At 54.5% G+C, this 14,717-nt stretch overlaps 1 protein-coding gene across 3 annotated transcripts; it reads left to right on the plus strand.

The window, feature by feature from the left end:
• The first annotated feature begins 4,640 nt into the window (after positions 1 to 4,640).
• Positions 4,641 to 11,718, plus strand: Nrbp2 (nuclear receptor binding protein 2). 3 transcript variants are annotated; one of them, XR_013423685.1, is made up of 19 exons: positions 4,641 to 5,044; positions 5,502 to 5,624; positions 5,692 to 5,793; positions 5,899 to 5,988; positions 6,153 to 6,193; positions 6,290 to 6,384; positions 6,511 to 6,534; positions 6,609 to 6,692; positions 6,771 to 6,826; positions 6,920 to 7,015; positions 7,868 to 8,000; positions 8,111 to 8,213; positions 8,302 to 8,352; positions 8,427 to 8,562; positions 9,701 to 9,754; positions 9,836 to 9,899; positions 9,997 to 10,052; positions 10,140 to 10,333; positions 11,275 to 11,718. XR_013423685.1 is itself a non-coding variant. In XM_078016523.1 (18 exons), exons 1-18 carry the CDS (start codon positions 4,922 to 4,924, stop codon positions 10,206 to 10,208), a joined length of 1,500 nt encoding a protein of 499 aa, XP_077872649.1. In that variant the 5' UTR covers positions 4,641 to 4,921; the 3' UTR covers positions 10,209 to 11,718. The 3 variants fall into 3 exon arrangements, 2 of the variants coding, with proteins under 2 accessions (XP_077872649.1, XP_077872650.1); XM_078016523.1 differs by having other exon boundaries at positions 10,140 to 11,718; XM_078016524.1 differs by lacking the exon at positions 9,836 to 9,899 and having other exon boundaries at positions 10,140 to 11,718.
• The last annotated feature ends 2,999 nt before the right edge of the window (positions 11,719 to 14,717 follow it).

Consider the following 14,717-nt stretch of genomic DNA (forward strand, 5'->3'; position numbering starts at 1 on the left):
CACAGGCAGTGCAGGTGGTGCCCTGGAGAGCAGGGTCCCGGGAGACAGGGCAGGAGGAAGGCCAGAGGCCAGCAATCAGCAAGACAGACTCCTTGAAGGAAGGGAGCTAGGAAGTGCACAGAGAAGTCACTGGGAAGGACGGTGGCATGGAATTTTGCCAGACCCGATCAAAGACATTAATGTCCACGTTCGAGTCGCCAATCCCTAGCCATGTCACAGTGAAACCACAGACTCCCAGGGGCCAAGAGAAGGTGTTAGAGGGAATCAGAAGTCAAGTTGCCTTGGAGGAGCAAGAGGTGGGCTGACAGAGAGTGGGACTCCCCACTGCAGCTGGAAATGAGATGGAGGAGGCTCCCAGGCACCCAAGGGCAGGGCCTCCCTCCCCACACCTCCAGACCCAGGTCCTGGAAAGGGAAGCTGCGAATACAGAGCACCTGAGAGGCCTGATCCCCACCTGGAGACAGAGAACATCACTGACAGGGGCCTGAGAGGACCTGGGCCACAGCTGGCTTCTGTCCCCACTAGTCTATAGGGAGGCCTGCGGGTAAAGCTACAGAACGTCACAGAAGTCTTTCTTTTCCTATGTGCCACAATTATCACAAGGTACAGAAAGAAGAGAGTGAAGAAGGGGGCTGATGGAGACATGGGGGGCAGGGAGTCCACTTGGGCCTGGATGCAGGGGACACAGAACAACCTCTCAGGCTCTGGCTCACAGCTGTCCTCACCCAACACCCTGCTCTCAGATCCTGTGGGGCCTGTTCTTCTTTATTGCCCGGGTGGTCTCAGAACATGCCACATGCTCCTATGGGCCTTTCCAGAGAGTCCCACAAGGTGGCTCTATACTCTCTGGAGAAGTGGGCTGGGGGTCTGGTCCAGAGGGTAATTATGCCTTTCACAGATATTTGTTTTCTTATACTCCTCCAGAAGCATGATCTGCCCTGTGGTATAAACAGACATTGTGGGCCCTGAGAGCCATGCCTGATAGCTAGGTGGGAGCTGAGACACAGGCAGGGCACGCTTGGCATCTGGTCCACGCCTGGCCCAGGAATTGCTGCAGCCATTGACTTAAGCATGATTTTTCCTTTTATTTCTTTAAAAGTAGCAAATACTTGAATTTTCAAGGGATAGAATTCAGCCCTTAACAGTTACTAAAAAAAAATATGTTCCTGATCTTTGGAATATTATTGTGAGAAATCGGTAGGTTCTATGTCCCTGTATCCAAGTCCAGTCTGCACTCCTAAGCAGGGACTGTGCATGGGTGTGGAACCTGGAGGTCAGGCCACAGGGCAGACAGAAGGAGGGGCCTCCTGATGATCCACTGACCACTGCTTTCTCCCACTCTGGGATTCCTGGCACCTGGGAGACCTGCTCAAGCCCAGAGAGTCAGGGAACCTTGCACCTGCAGAGGGAAAGAGAGAAGCAGGAGTGCAGAGAGCAGGTCTTTTCCATGCCCTACAGGAGGGGACCGTAAGAAAACCCCAAAGGGGCCACCAGACCTGCAGGATGGAGGAAGAGGAGGAGGTAAGCAGAGAACAGAAGTGGAGGTAGGGGCAGGAGAGTGGTCCAGATCTGGAGCACTGAGGAAGGTCAGCAAGGACATACTTCACCACACCTCTGTGAGCTGCTGGTGGCACAGGACCACTGTGGGGTCACAAGGACAAATGGTTGAGAAGCATGGGTGTGGTTCATCCCTGCATACAGATTGTACTGTGTTATTGTTCTTCCCGCAGAGGGCACTATTGGAGCTTTATCATCTAGGGCTGTTATAGCAAAGCATTACAAATGGCAGCTTGAAACAATGCAGACTTCTTTTCTCCCAGCTCTGGAGGGGATACCACAACCCAGGTGGCAGCAGGGCTGGTCCCTTCTGGAGGCTCTGAGGATGGGTTGGCTCCAGACCCCCTCCAAACTTGAGGCTCTGACAATCCAGGCAATCCTTGGCCTTGGCCTGACCCAAACCCCTTTCTCTGCTCCTCCTTGCCTGGCCGTCTCCCCAGTACCTCTGCCTGGGCCCACCCTTCCTTTCCCTTGTAAGGATGCCACACACTGGAGCCAGGATCTCCCTAGGTCTAGAAGGACCTCATCTCAAGATTCTAAACTTACTATCATCCACCCAGACCCTTCTCCCAGAGGAGGACTTGTTTCCAGGTACCAGGGTTAGGACGCACATAGAGCACCTGCATCTGGTTATGGGGCAGAGAAATGGAAGGAAATGCATTGAGATCTGGCTCACTGTTGCCCCCTAGGGAGCTACCTTGGACCACCAACCTAACCCTGCACCCCTGCCCACCCACATATCTAGGGGACCCACTTGCCAGAGCCCACTGTGCACTAAAGCAATGTCCTTAGCACAACAGAAAGAATAGACACCCTGCCCTCCTGGAGACTGTGTCCCAGCAAGGACCCAGAGAATGAAGCAGAGGTGACAAAACACAGGCACTCCAAGCTGAGCACCATGGGAAGGGCCCAGCAAAGCAGGTACAGGGTGGGGATGTGATGCTGGGCTGGGTGATCAGCATAGGCCTGTCTGAAAGGTGGCATTTGAGTCAAGACCTGAAGAAGTAGACTTGGAGGATCTCTGGGAGGAGGATTTCAGGCAGAGGGCGTAGCCAGGGCAACAACCCTGGACAGATTGGCCTGTTGTGTCAATAACCTGTGTGGGGCCCGGGGGCCTGGAGTGGGCTCAGCCAGAGAGGGCAGGAGAAATGAGACCAGGAATCAGGGTCAACTGTGGGGGCCTTCATGGTTAGGACTTGGGCCTTATAGCATGTAAGAAATGGACCACTGGGATGGCCCCAGCACCACCCTCCATGGTCCAGTAATTCACTAGAAGGACTCCCAGGAGTTTGAAAGTTTTTATAATCACAGATGCAATGTATTACAGCAAAGGCTACCTATGAAAACCACAGTGGCAAAGGACTGGTGGGACAGAGCTCAGGGGGGGCCAGGTGTGTGTCCAGTTATCCTTTTCTAGTGGTCACTGGACAATAGGCACCTCCTCCAGTGGAGGTGTGTGATGGCACATATGAGTGCCACCAGCCTCCTCTAGGATCTCGCTGGGTTCCATCACTTAGGCACAGCTGACTACTTCAGAACTTGCACTTCTGAGGGGCTGGCTTCAGTCTAACACTGCCAGGCTAACACCGTGGCTCAAGGACCTGCCATCAATCACATTGTGCAGGACACTCCCAGAGCCTGGAGGCCATCTCCCGTGCTGCTCCAGTTTCTTTGGGAGGTGCAGGGTTTGACTCTCCAGCCTGCTGACAGTTAGGGTTAGGGTGGATGCTCAGGGCAGGCCATAGGGTTCTCATCAGAACGCTAGAGCTGGGTGGGAGGGGCGCAGAGGGAGCGGCGCTGGTCAGCAGAGTTTGCTGGGGGTTTAAATATAAAAGTGGGCCAGCACTGTTTCCAAAAAGAGAAGGAGAAGAAGAACTAGGATCCTGCAGGTGTGAGAGGGAGGATCTGTGGGGAGGCAGCAGGGTGTTGCGGTGCAGGGAGATTTCAGATGAGAATTCCACAGGGTTGGTGAGAGTCTCCTCCTGGAGAGGGGATACACTTAAGGGGGTGTTCTCCTCCTGGCTCCACTGTTGCAGACGAGCTTACAGTGGAAAGAGGAGGGGCATGTTTGGAGAAAAGAGAAAATTGGCATCTTGGAAGGTAGGCTTGTGAACTGAAAGGGAAGCAGGAAATTGGGGGCCGGTGAGAGATTTGTAGTCATGAATTAAATTCCAACCTGTTGGTGTGCTGGTGTATTATCAGCCACCTTCAGTGGCCTTCCTCCGGGTTCCCTTTAGTACAGGCGGGGTGAGCCGACCTCACTTCTGAGTCTGTGGGCCTTCCCCGCACACCCTGGTGCTGAGGGCCATTACCAAGTAGGAATGACGCATCGAAATTTCCTTGCCAAGCGTACCCCATGCTGCTTAGAGGACATTTGATGGAACATTGCATGCATGCTTTAATGAGGTGACCTTGCTCAAGGACCTAGGCAGATCCGGGTTTAGAGCTGATCAGGTTTGAGGAAGTAACCGGCTCCTTGAGTTTAAGGCGTTGCCAGTTTAAGATAATGGGTTTTAGGGAAGTTGGAAGTTGAAGATTATTGTTGGGATTAGGGTGTTCCTGCTGCTTGTTCCCGTTGAGTTCTCGTGAGATTAAAATGGGATTTGGAGATAGCCTCGTGGAGTAGGTGGTTTGTGCGGGAGACGGCAGAACGCGTTTGCCCCTGGACCTGCGTGGAGGTGGTGTGAGAGCTGGAATAAAGAATTGCTGTTTGAACCTACAAAGCTGTGAGTGCCTCGTGATTCTGGTGCCAAGCCGAGACATTGGCCTTGGCACCCTGGGGGCAACCGGGAGCAAAGCTGACAATGTTCGGCCCATCACAGGCGTAGCTGGGGGATGTGCCGGAGGAAGAGCTGAGGCATAATGCGTGCAGGGGCGGATCTCGGAGCGCCTGGTCTAGACCACAGGGGTCTCCATGCGCGCAGGGACGCCCAACGGTGTGGGACTCGCTGGCAGCGGCCTGCGGGTACCCGGCACGGCGCCGCTCTGCGGGGCGGGGCCTCTGCCGGCGTGGGCGGAGCCTCCGGAGGGCGGGGTCTGCGCGTGAGACCTGAGACCCGGCAGGGCGGGGCCTGGCGAGGCCGCGGAGGGCGGGTGGGGCTCGGCCGCTCGCTTGGGAGCTCCACTCGGGCTCCGGCCCGCAGAGGCGGCTCCGGAGGGGCGGGCCGGCTCCACCCCCGGGCCCGCCGCCCGTCCGTCGCGCGCCCGCGCCTCCCAATTCCCGGAGCCGGGTCGGGGCTCGAGGCGGCGGCGGCGGCGGCGGCGGCTCCCCTGGGCTCCGGGTGGGCCGGCCAGGCGCGGGGCCAGGGCGGGCGGCGGCAGGGCGGTGGATCGCGCGGAGGGCGGTGGCCTGGCCCGCTGAGCCATGGCGGCCCCGGAGCCGGCGCCGAGGCGGAGCCGGGAGCGGGAGAGGGAGGACGAGAGTGAGGACGAGAGCGACATCCTGGAGGAGAGCCCGTGCGGACGCTGGCAGAAGCGGCGCGAGCAGGTGGGCACCGGCGGGGTGACGCCGCTCTCTCGGAGCCCCGGGGACGCGAGGCCACGCGGGGCCGTGGGGGCCCCGTGGCCGCGCGGCGTCCTGTCCACAACCCAAGTCCTGGGTGGCCCTTGGCCCTCTTGCCTGGGACCCACGCCCTGGTGAGAAACCTCCATTCCCTGAGGACCGTCTCCTTCGGGAGACTTCCTGGTCCCTCCCCACGACTCTGGGATCCACCGCTAGACCCTAGGGGATTACGCTCAAGAACCTGAAGCCGCTTCTCTCCACCTCTGCCCAGCCCCCGGATGTCACCCCTGGACTGCTGCGGGCCAACCCGGGTCCTGGCCCCCAGCTTTCCCATGGAGCGGATCCAGCCCGAAACGCACTCTGGCCAAGAGAGGGGTGTGAGAGGGACCAAGTCCCCAACCTCGCCCTAACACAAACGGGAGCATTTGTACCCCGTCCCCAGGTGAACCAGGGGAATATGCCCGGGATCCAGAGCACATTCCTGGCCATGGACACGGAGGAGGGGGTAGAAGTGGTGTGGAACGAGCTCCACTTTGGCGACAGGAAGGCTTTCGCAGCCCATGAGGTGAATCCCATCGCCCTCGTCCCCAGTCCTGTCCCGTGATGGCCCATGACTGCCCCCCTCCTCCCAGGAGAAGATCCAGGCCATGTTTGAGCAGCTGGCGCTGGTGGACCACCCCAACATCGTCAAGCTGCACAAGTACTGGCTGGATGCCTCTGAGGCCCGTGCCAGGGTGAGCTACTGGGCGGAGTGGGGGTGGGGCGTGGCCTGGGTCTGGGTGGAGCAGCTGCGGGGACCCACCCGCAGTGGCGGAGCCGTGAGCCCGCCCGCCCCACAGGTCATTTTCATCACGGAGTACGTGTCATCGGGCAGCCTCAAGCAATTCCTCAAAAAGACCAAGAAAAACCACAAGGCCATGAATGCCCGGGTATGGGGAGTAGGTTGGGGACAGGGAAGGGAGGGTGGCCTCTGGGAAAGGGATGGGGCTGGAACACAGGTCAGCCCCGGAAAGGGGCGGGGCGGCGGGTGGGCTTCGCAGGCCCTGCCACTTCTCCTGCGCCCACCCGACTGGAGTCCTGCGTCCGCTGCCAGGCCTGGAAGAGATGGTGCACGCAGATCCTGTCCGCGCTCAGGTGAGGACCTAGGCTTGTCCGCCTGCTTGCCCTGCTGCGCTGACCTCTCTGGCGCCCCGTGACCCGGCTCTGCCTGCTCTCCCCCAACGCCTGCAGTTTTCTGCACGCCTGCAGCCCCCCCATCATCCACGGGAACCTGACCAGCGACACCATCTTCATTCAGCATAATGGCCTCATCAAGATCGGCTCTGGTGCTGGCAGGGAGGGGCTGGGCAGGGGGGCAGGGCTGGGGAAACCTGTCGCAAGTCGAGGTCAGAGGACACCCCACGACCCAGGCCGCTGACACCCGCTCTTTCTCCCCGTGGTCTCCTTCACAGTGTGGTACCGCATCTTCTCCAATGGTTCGTGCGGGATAGGGGTGGGGATGGGAGCCCTGGCAAGGCCGGTCTGCTCAGCGCCTCTGCCCCTTCTTTAGCGCTCCCGGATGATCTAAGGAGCCCCATTCTTGCTGAGCGAGAGGAACTTCGGAACCTGCACTTCTTCCCACCAGAATATGGCGGTAAGTCTTGGAGGGACCTGTGGCACCTACCCAGCCTGCACATCAGTCCTACCCACCTGCCTCACTCTTCCCTTTCAGAAGTTGCAGATGGGACTGCTGTGGACATCTTCTCTTTTGGGATGTGTGCACTGGAGGTACTGGCACCTTTCCTCCTAGCCCATTCCCAGCTGGCCTCCACCCCATCTCATGGGTGCTGTCCCTTCCCCATGTTGGCCCTGCAACCTCAGATGGCTGTGCTGGAGATCCAGGCTAATGGGGATACCAGAGTCACAGAGGAGGCCATTGTTCGAGCCAGGCACTCACTGAATGACCCCAACATGCGAGTAAGCAGCTTGCCACTACCCCTACCCCGAATCAATGTGCCCAGTGTAGGGCCACTGAGGTACCTAGGCAGGCCAGAGGTATGGCCAGGTTAATGCAGGGGAAGGGTGTGCCAAACTCCGGCCCACTGTCAAGAAAGACTCCACTAAGAGCTCATGCAGGGTTGCAGGCCGGAATGGGTCAGAGCATTAAAAGAACAAGGAAACCAGAGAGACATTCCCTATGTAGGTACTGTTTTATAACAGTAATAAGGCTGAAGGCTGCCTAAGGCGGTGGAGTGAGCATTTGCACCCAGATCTGCCTGGCTCCAGGTCCCTGCCTTTAAGATCCAGGTCCAGCTTGTGTGGAGGACTGTGGTGGGCACAGGGCAGGCAAGGGAGATAGAGGGTGGAAGCCACACAGCATTTCTGGTCCAAATCCAGTGGCTTTGGACCCAGAAATGCTGTGTGGCTTGCATGCTTTTGTGGACGGGAGATGGGAGAACGGGACCTGACTGGGCATGAGAGGCCAAGGAGGGCACCAATGTCTGCAGGGTAGGGACGAACCAAAGGTCATCTCCAGAGCTGGGTCTAAGTTGGGGTGATCAAAAGGGTTTAGACTGTGGATAGGAGAACCTGCATCTGTGAATTGGGAGTCATAGCACTCATTCCCCGCAATTCCTATAAAAGTCAAGGAAAGTAGAGCTGATGTTCTCATGAGATGCTGTCTCTTGTGCATGTTCCTGCAGCATCCCTGAGTGAGGAGGACATGGGGATTGGGCCCCTGGGTCCTGGGGGCTCCAGGGTACCTGATGTCTTCACACTGAGGGGTTAGAGCAGAGAGCCTGCCCCACCCACCTCTCCTCCCTACCCTAGGAGTTCATCCTCTCCTGCCTGGCCCGGGACCCTGCCCGACGGCCTTCTGCTCACAACCTCCTCTTCCACCGAGTGCTCTTCGAGGTACACTCGCTGAAGCTGCTGGCAGCTCACTGCTTTATCCAGCACCAGTGTAAGAACCAGGCAGTGGGCTGGGTCAGGGACCTAGGGTTGGAACACAGAAGAGGCCTTGCAGGGCCTGTGACTCAGGCCCACCACCCTGAGTACTGCTGTGGCCCACAGACCTCATGCCTGAGAATGTGGTGGAAGAGAAGACCAAGGCCATGGACCTGCATGCTGTCTTGGCAGAGGTCCCCAGGCCCCAGCAGCCCCCAATGCAATGGCGGTGAGCAGCGGTTGCCCAACAGCCTCCCCTCTCCCTCCCTGCCTGCCCCTGGCCAGCTATCACTCATGTACCTCCTGCCCTGTGCCAGGTACTCAGAGGTCTCCTTCTTGGAGCTGGACAAATTCCTGGAGGATGTCAGGTGAGAACTGGTGTGAGACTGGGAACAGGCTCTTCCGGGCCTGAACCCCCAGCCATATCCTGGTGTGTCTCCAGGAATGGGATCTACCCACTGATGAATTTTGCTGCTGCTCGGCCCCTGGGGCTGCCCCGTGTATTGGCTCCACCCCCGGAGGAGGCCCAGAAGGTCAAGACCCCGACTCCAGAGCCCTTTGACTCCGAGACCAGGAAGGCAAGTTTCTACTCCTGCTGTGTGAGCTGCATCTGACAATGGGCACCCTTCTCTTGGGGTCTGCTTGCACTGCAACCCAGCTGTCCTCCAGGCTGGAAGGCCAGATCTAGGCTGGCCCCTTTTGGGGGCTAGGAGTCTGTAGGACAAGCTGGGTTACCTGTCTTTCCCAGAGTTTCTTCATTACTGTAGATTCTCTCCCACCCTGCTGCCTGCCTCCATCCCTCAGTGCACTGAACAGCTTTCCTCTAGAAGTCTCACACACCACCCCCAGCTCTGACCACAACCCCTGGTTTGCTTACTCCCAGACACTTACATCCTGGGACTTCCCCCTCAGGCCCCCAGGCACCAGGTTTCCCCAAACCTCCCTTCCTGCAGGGCTGCCTCCTGGCCAGGGTCCTCTCCTGGTCAGCCTCAGCCCCTCCCTCTCTTGTTTATGCCTGTACCCAGGTCCTCAGGGCACTGGAGTCCGGCAGACCTGGATGCAAATGCTCACTCACTGCCTTGGGCAGCCTTCAGCCTCTCTAGGCCTTATTACTGTTATAAAACAGTTAGTACCTATGTACTATGGTTTCCTTGTTCTTTTAATGCTCTGACCCCTTCAGGCCTGCGACCCTGCATGAGCTCCTAACGGAGCTGACTCTGGCCTTAGATGTGTCCTATGGCCACTTCCCTGATCCTGGCTACCACCATTCCTCAACTGATAATCAACCAATCCCTGCCTGGCCTCCTTCCCACTGGCTTCCTTCCTTCTAGTGCAGCCTGAGTTCAAGTCCTAACAGTCAAAGCTGCCTGGCTCCTGGCTGCCCAGAGAGTTCAAGTCGCAGTCCAAGCCCCAGGCTCTTCAAGCCTATTCTTGCTGGTTCCCTGCACTTGGGTGCTGTCACATCCAGACTGACCTCTCCCCTGCTTCCAGAGTTCCCTCCTTTTCAAAGCAGTTTCTCTACTCTGAAAACTCCTATTCACCCTTCAGTACCCAGCCCCAGTGCCTACTGGAAGTTTGCCTTAACAGCCAAGTAGCCAGCACTGAAATTGCTTTCTAGGTTCCCCTTGGAGATTTTTACCATTTTAATCCCAGTTGTGCTTTCTGGGCCTCTTGGCTGAGTTCCAGCCCTTGTGACCCTGGCCTCCTGGTCCCTAGGTGATCCATATGCAGTGCAACCTGGAAAGGAGTGAGGACAAGGCACGCTGGCATGTGAGCAGGGCCCTGGGCTGGGCTGGGAAAGGAAGGGCCTGCCAACTTTGACTTGGCACCGACCACACCCTCCTGCCCCAGCTCACGTTGCTTCTGGTGCTGGAGGACAGACTGCACAGGCAGCTGACCTACGACCTGCTTCCAAGTAGGCGACTGGGAACCCCAGGCTGCAGGCCTGAAGGTGGGCGGTGGGCAGTGGTTGGTGCCGCAGCCTTATGAGTTCCCATGTGCCCTTGTTGCAGCGGACAGCGCCCAGGACCTCGCAGCTGAGCTGGTGCACTACGGCTTCCTGCGCGAGGTTGGCAGGGTGGGGCGTGGTGTGGCTTGCTGGAAGGGTGCAGGACTGCTCTGCCGCAGGTCCCCCATGCCTCCCTCCCCTCTTTAGGATGACCGGTTGAAGCTGGCCGTCTTCCTGGAGACCACCTTCCTCAAGTACCGTGGGGCCCAGGCCTGATCCTTCCAGCCCTGGAAGCCCTGCCCTGGCTCTGCTGGCTCAGGGCTGTCCCTGTGGGGAAGAGTCCAGCACTTCTTGGAGTTGCCTTCTGCCTGCTAGCCTGGGAGCTGATGAGCACCTGCCCTGTTAGTGAGGATCCCTGGCCTCCTTCAGCAGCATGGGACCCTGAGGTGGTGGTTCAGTGGCTGAGGCAGCCAGCATGGGGGTACAGGGTGGGATCTTCCATGGACAGACCTCCACCAGGGGAATCACTCCATCATTCTGGGTTGAGCAGCCATCCTAAGTTGGCACCACAGACCCAGGCAGGGTGCCTGGACCTCATAATGTGATGGGGCCCCTGCAGCTGTCATAACCAGTGCTGGGCATCAAGCAGGGCCAGACCTGGCTGGAAAGAGGGTAAAGAGCCTGGAATTGAGGCCATGGTCAGCAAAGCCCCTGGTCCCATGCAGAACATCCCTGCAGTCCCCCTCTCTGACCTTGCTCTGAGACCAGGATCTGGGGCTCTGGCACCATCACCAATACCCCAGCCCCTCTAATGGGCTATTTCTCTCCTGTATTACCTGGCATGGAGAGGTCAGAGGTCAGGTGTCCTCCCAGACCTCCTCCCTGGAGCAGCTGTATTCTGGGCCTGGAGATGTGGGCTTCTGTTTCTCTGTCTCTCTCTCCCACCCAACTCCTGTCAGGATTTTAGAGGTTTCATTACTTCCATGAATTCTGCCTCCACCTCCAGTGCCCTTTATTGAACTGCCTCTCCTCCAATTTCAAATTCAGCTAAATGATCTCAAACATTTTAAATTTTATGTATAAATTTAATGTATTCAGGTTTCTGTTTAAACATTTCAAATGTCAAACCAGGAAGGCTCACTAACTGTATTAGTTCTATATTGCTGCTGTAACATTTATCACAACCTTAGTGGCTCAAAACAACACAAGTTTATTATAATTCTGTAGGTCAGAGTCTGATACGAGTCTCACTAGACTAAAATCAAGGTGTTGGCAGGTGGTGTTTTCCTAGGTTGGCAGGTGGTGAAGATCCTAGGGGAGAACCTGCTTCTTGCTCATTCAGGTGTTGGCAGAATTCACTTCTACACAGTGGTGGGTCCTGTTTTCCTGCTGGCAGTCAACTGGGGACCACTCTCCATTACCAGAAGCGGCCTGCATTCCTTGGCTCTCCTTCTCCACTCAAAGGCAGCAGCAGTAGGTTGAATTTTAGCGTGAGCCAGATATCTGGTTGTCTGAAGCCAGGAAGGTTCTCCATAAGGACTCCTGCCTGCAATTGGGTGGACTCCCCCCAGATAATCCAGGAAAATTGCCCCTCTCAAGGTCTCTAAGATTAATCACATCTTCAGGCATATATTTTGCCATATTAAGTGGCATTCACAGCTCCACTGATTTGGGAATGGACATCTTCGGCAGGGGGCATTCTCCCTATCATACCCCCTTAACCAAAAGCCCAAAACCAAACCAGATTTGCCAAGTCATATAAAATAAATTAAATGAACAACTATAATGAATCTCAAGTTATTTTAAACATTCTAGTACTCTTTACAAATATTTTCAGATTCTCATACCTTTCATCTTAAAATTGCAGATTTCAAATAACCTGCAGATTCTAGGAGAGAATCCTGTTGCTAAAATGATTGTGCATAGTCTTCAACAGTTTGAGTGGCAATCACACAACTGATCTGAACTTAAAAACACCGATACTAACATTGCTGCATTTAGTCATGCCTACCTGAGTTTTTAATGTTTAGTTCTATCTTTTCAGAATTATATGCATATTATTTTAAAAATGGAATGGTATGTGTGAGGACAATAATAAATGCAGTCTCCTACCCTGACTTCCCCCCGTTTACCACTCTTAGCTGTTTCTGCAGACATTCAGAACCCACATTTTTCCACCCTCAAGCACTCTTTAGTCCTATGTATTGTTCTACATGAGGTGTCTCCAGGTGGCATCCTCTGGAGGGAGGAGTCCTCTGCCTCCTCTGATACATCACCCCAGTGTGATGGGTATTATAGTTCTCTGGGTGTGAGTAAGCTTCATTACCAAAAGTCTCCACAAAGAACAAGGTATCCTAGTCTAGGTTATATTTTCTTTCTTGTACAACCTTTTCTGTTTTCCCTGGAATTAATAATTGTCTTTTTTTTTTTTGCTTAGTTTTCTGATATGGACGCCATTAATTCATTTTTAGATTTCCCCGAGTAAGTGTGACTCTCCTCTCAATACTCCACAATCAAGGCATAACTGACTAGTTTCTTCTTCCTGGAGTCCCCAACTTGTTCTTGTATTCTGGCCCCACTCTTAGCCTGGGTCACCCTTCACCAGGGTCCTGGAGTCCTTGCTCTGTGACTGCATCCCATGCTTTCCTCTTCCTTTGCTGCCCTGAGAAGCAACATCTTTCAAGTTGCCTGGGAGAGGATGCATGGAAGATTATAGGTTCTTTCCCTGTTTGTCCTTATTCAGACCTCACACGTTTTTAAGTGTATCTGGATACAAGAAGTTTGATTTGGTTGAAAGTCACCTGTCCTAAGATTTTAAAGGTGTCATGTCATTTTCTTCTAGTTCCAAGAACTTTCCATGCCTCTGTGAACGCTGGCCCTTTGCCTACAAGCTCTTCTCTCTCATTTTCTCTCAATCTTTTCTTTGCCCCAGTAACTGTTTCATCCATTGTCCAGAGATGAAAATTTTCTTGAATTACTTCTTTATTTTCCCCTTTCCTTATATTCTGGACAATTTATTGAGATGTCGGACACATCTTTTGAGAGATGCAATCATGTGTCTAGGTGCCCAGGCTCTGAGAAGATCTGCTGCTCCCTGCAGCATGAGCTCAGTTGTGCCTGTACTTCCTCATCTGGAGCAGTGGAGGGAGACCCTCTGCAAAGGGTCACTGTAAGGTTGGCATGAGCTCCTGTGTGAGAAGCCAGAACAGTGTCTGGAACCAAGCATCTGTCCCTGAAAGCTGCCCCCAGACAGTAGTGCTTGGGGCTCCCCCTGGTAGTAGTGGTGAGATCCAGCCCCAGGTTTCTGTGCCTGGAGAGTACTGACTGACCTGATTATGATAATTGACATTTTCTAGCTATCTGGCTTCGTTATGCATTCTGGAAGATTTCAACTTTATCTTTCAATCCTATAGAACTGCTCATGTCTCTTTCACATTTCTCTTTTTTTGGGGGGGCATGTACTAAGGATTGAACTCATGGGCACTCAACTATTAAGCCAAATCCTTAGCACCCCCCTTTTTAAATTTTATTTAGAGACAAGGTCTAAGCACCTCGTTGTTGCTGAGGCTGTCTTTGAACTCGTAATCCTCTTGTCTCAGCCTCCCAAACTGCTGGGATTATAGGCGTGTGCCACCAGGCCCTTCTCACATTTTTTCATTTGGAAGATATCTCTCTCTCTCTCTCTCTCTCTCTCTCTCTCTCTCTCTCTCCCTCTCTCTCCTTTGATTAATCTTTCTCCACAGAAAACCTGGGAGAGGATGCATGGAAGATTATGGGTTCTTGGTTTTTGGATGTGACATCTCTGAGGACGTCTTAGCTTTGCTTTCTTCCTCTGCTCCTCTCCTCATCCTCAAATACTGTGATTCTGGACTGGCCAGTTGCATTTAATGGTAAGATATCCTTCGTGCCTGGGGCTTGTTATCTGGTGAACTTGGAGGCCAGGCATCTGGCTGGCATTCTACTAGACACCCTGGCTGCTAATCTTTTCTTTTGAGCTGCTGCAGAAAGAAGAGTTTGTGGAGGCTGGTGCCACATGTGGGGAGGCCAAACTTTGAAAAGGAGGGTAGAGGAGGTAGGGGAAAGGGCAGGAGTCTCACTGCCCCACTTTCAGAACAGGGCCAGGCCTCAGTGCTCCTCTCCTGGAGCCCTAAAGTACCTGTAAGCCCTGGAAGTAGGGACAGAGGCCTGGATTCTTCTCAGATACTGACATCCACAATCCAGTCTGCTAAAGTAGCTCTGCTTCTACCCTTCCCCAGCTCGGCGTCCCACACCCTTACCCTCGTGTTATTTGCCTTTTTAACGCTACTTTTCTGTCATTTTAGAGGGGTTTCAGGAGGGAGGGGAGGAAATTATTCTGCCATATTTTACTATAGGTGTCTATATTCAATTCTAAAATTTTCCAAGGTTGGTAAGAGACCTTAGCCAGGGAAGACACTTTTGTTGCCTTAGATAGCTGAAGAATGCCTGAATTTACAGAAGTGGTTTCTTCCAGGTATATAACTGAGTTGAGGTTTTGGGACTGAGTACAGCCTATGGCCAATGTCAGGGGAGCTCTTCACACAGCACAGATGGACACGTGGGCACCTTTAAACGTAGCTTAGGGCTTACTGGAAGCTCCTTGCATACTGTTCCTACAGGATAGGCTCCTGAGCCATCTTCTGGAATGCAGGGCCACCGACTGCATGTCATTCCATCTAGGAAGCAAAGCACCCATTCAAACCACTAGTAAGGAAAACAGGCTGACAATTAAACGGAGTCTCCTGACTTCGGAGATGTTACAAAGTA

This window comes from Ictidomys tridecemlineatus, chromosome 7 (assembly GCF_052094955.1).
Source record: "Ictidomys tridecemlineatus isolate mIctTri1 chromosome 7, mIctTri1.hap1, whole genome shotgun sequence".
Taxonomy (NCBI): Eukaryota; Metazoa; Chordata; class Mammalia; order Rodentia; family Sciuridae; genus Ictidomys; species Ictidomys tridecemlineatus.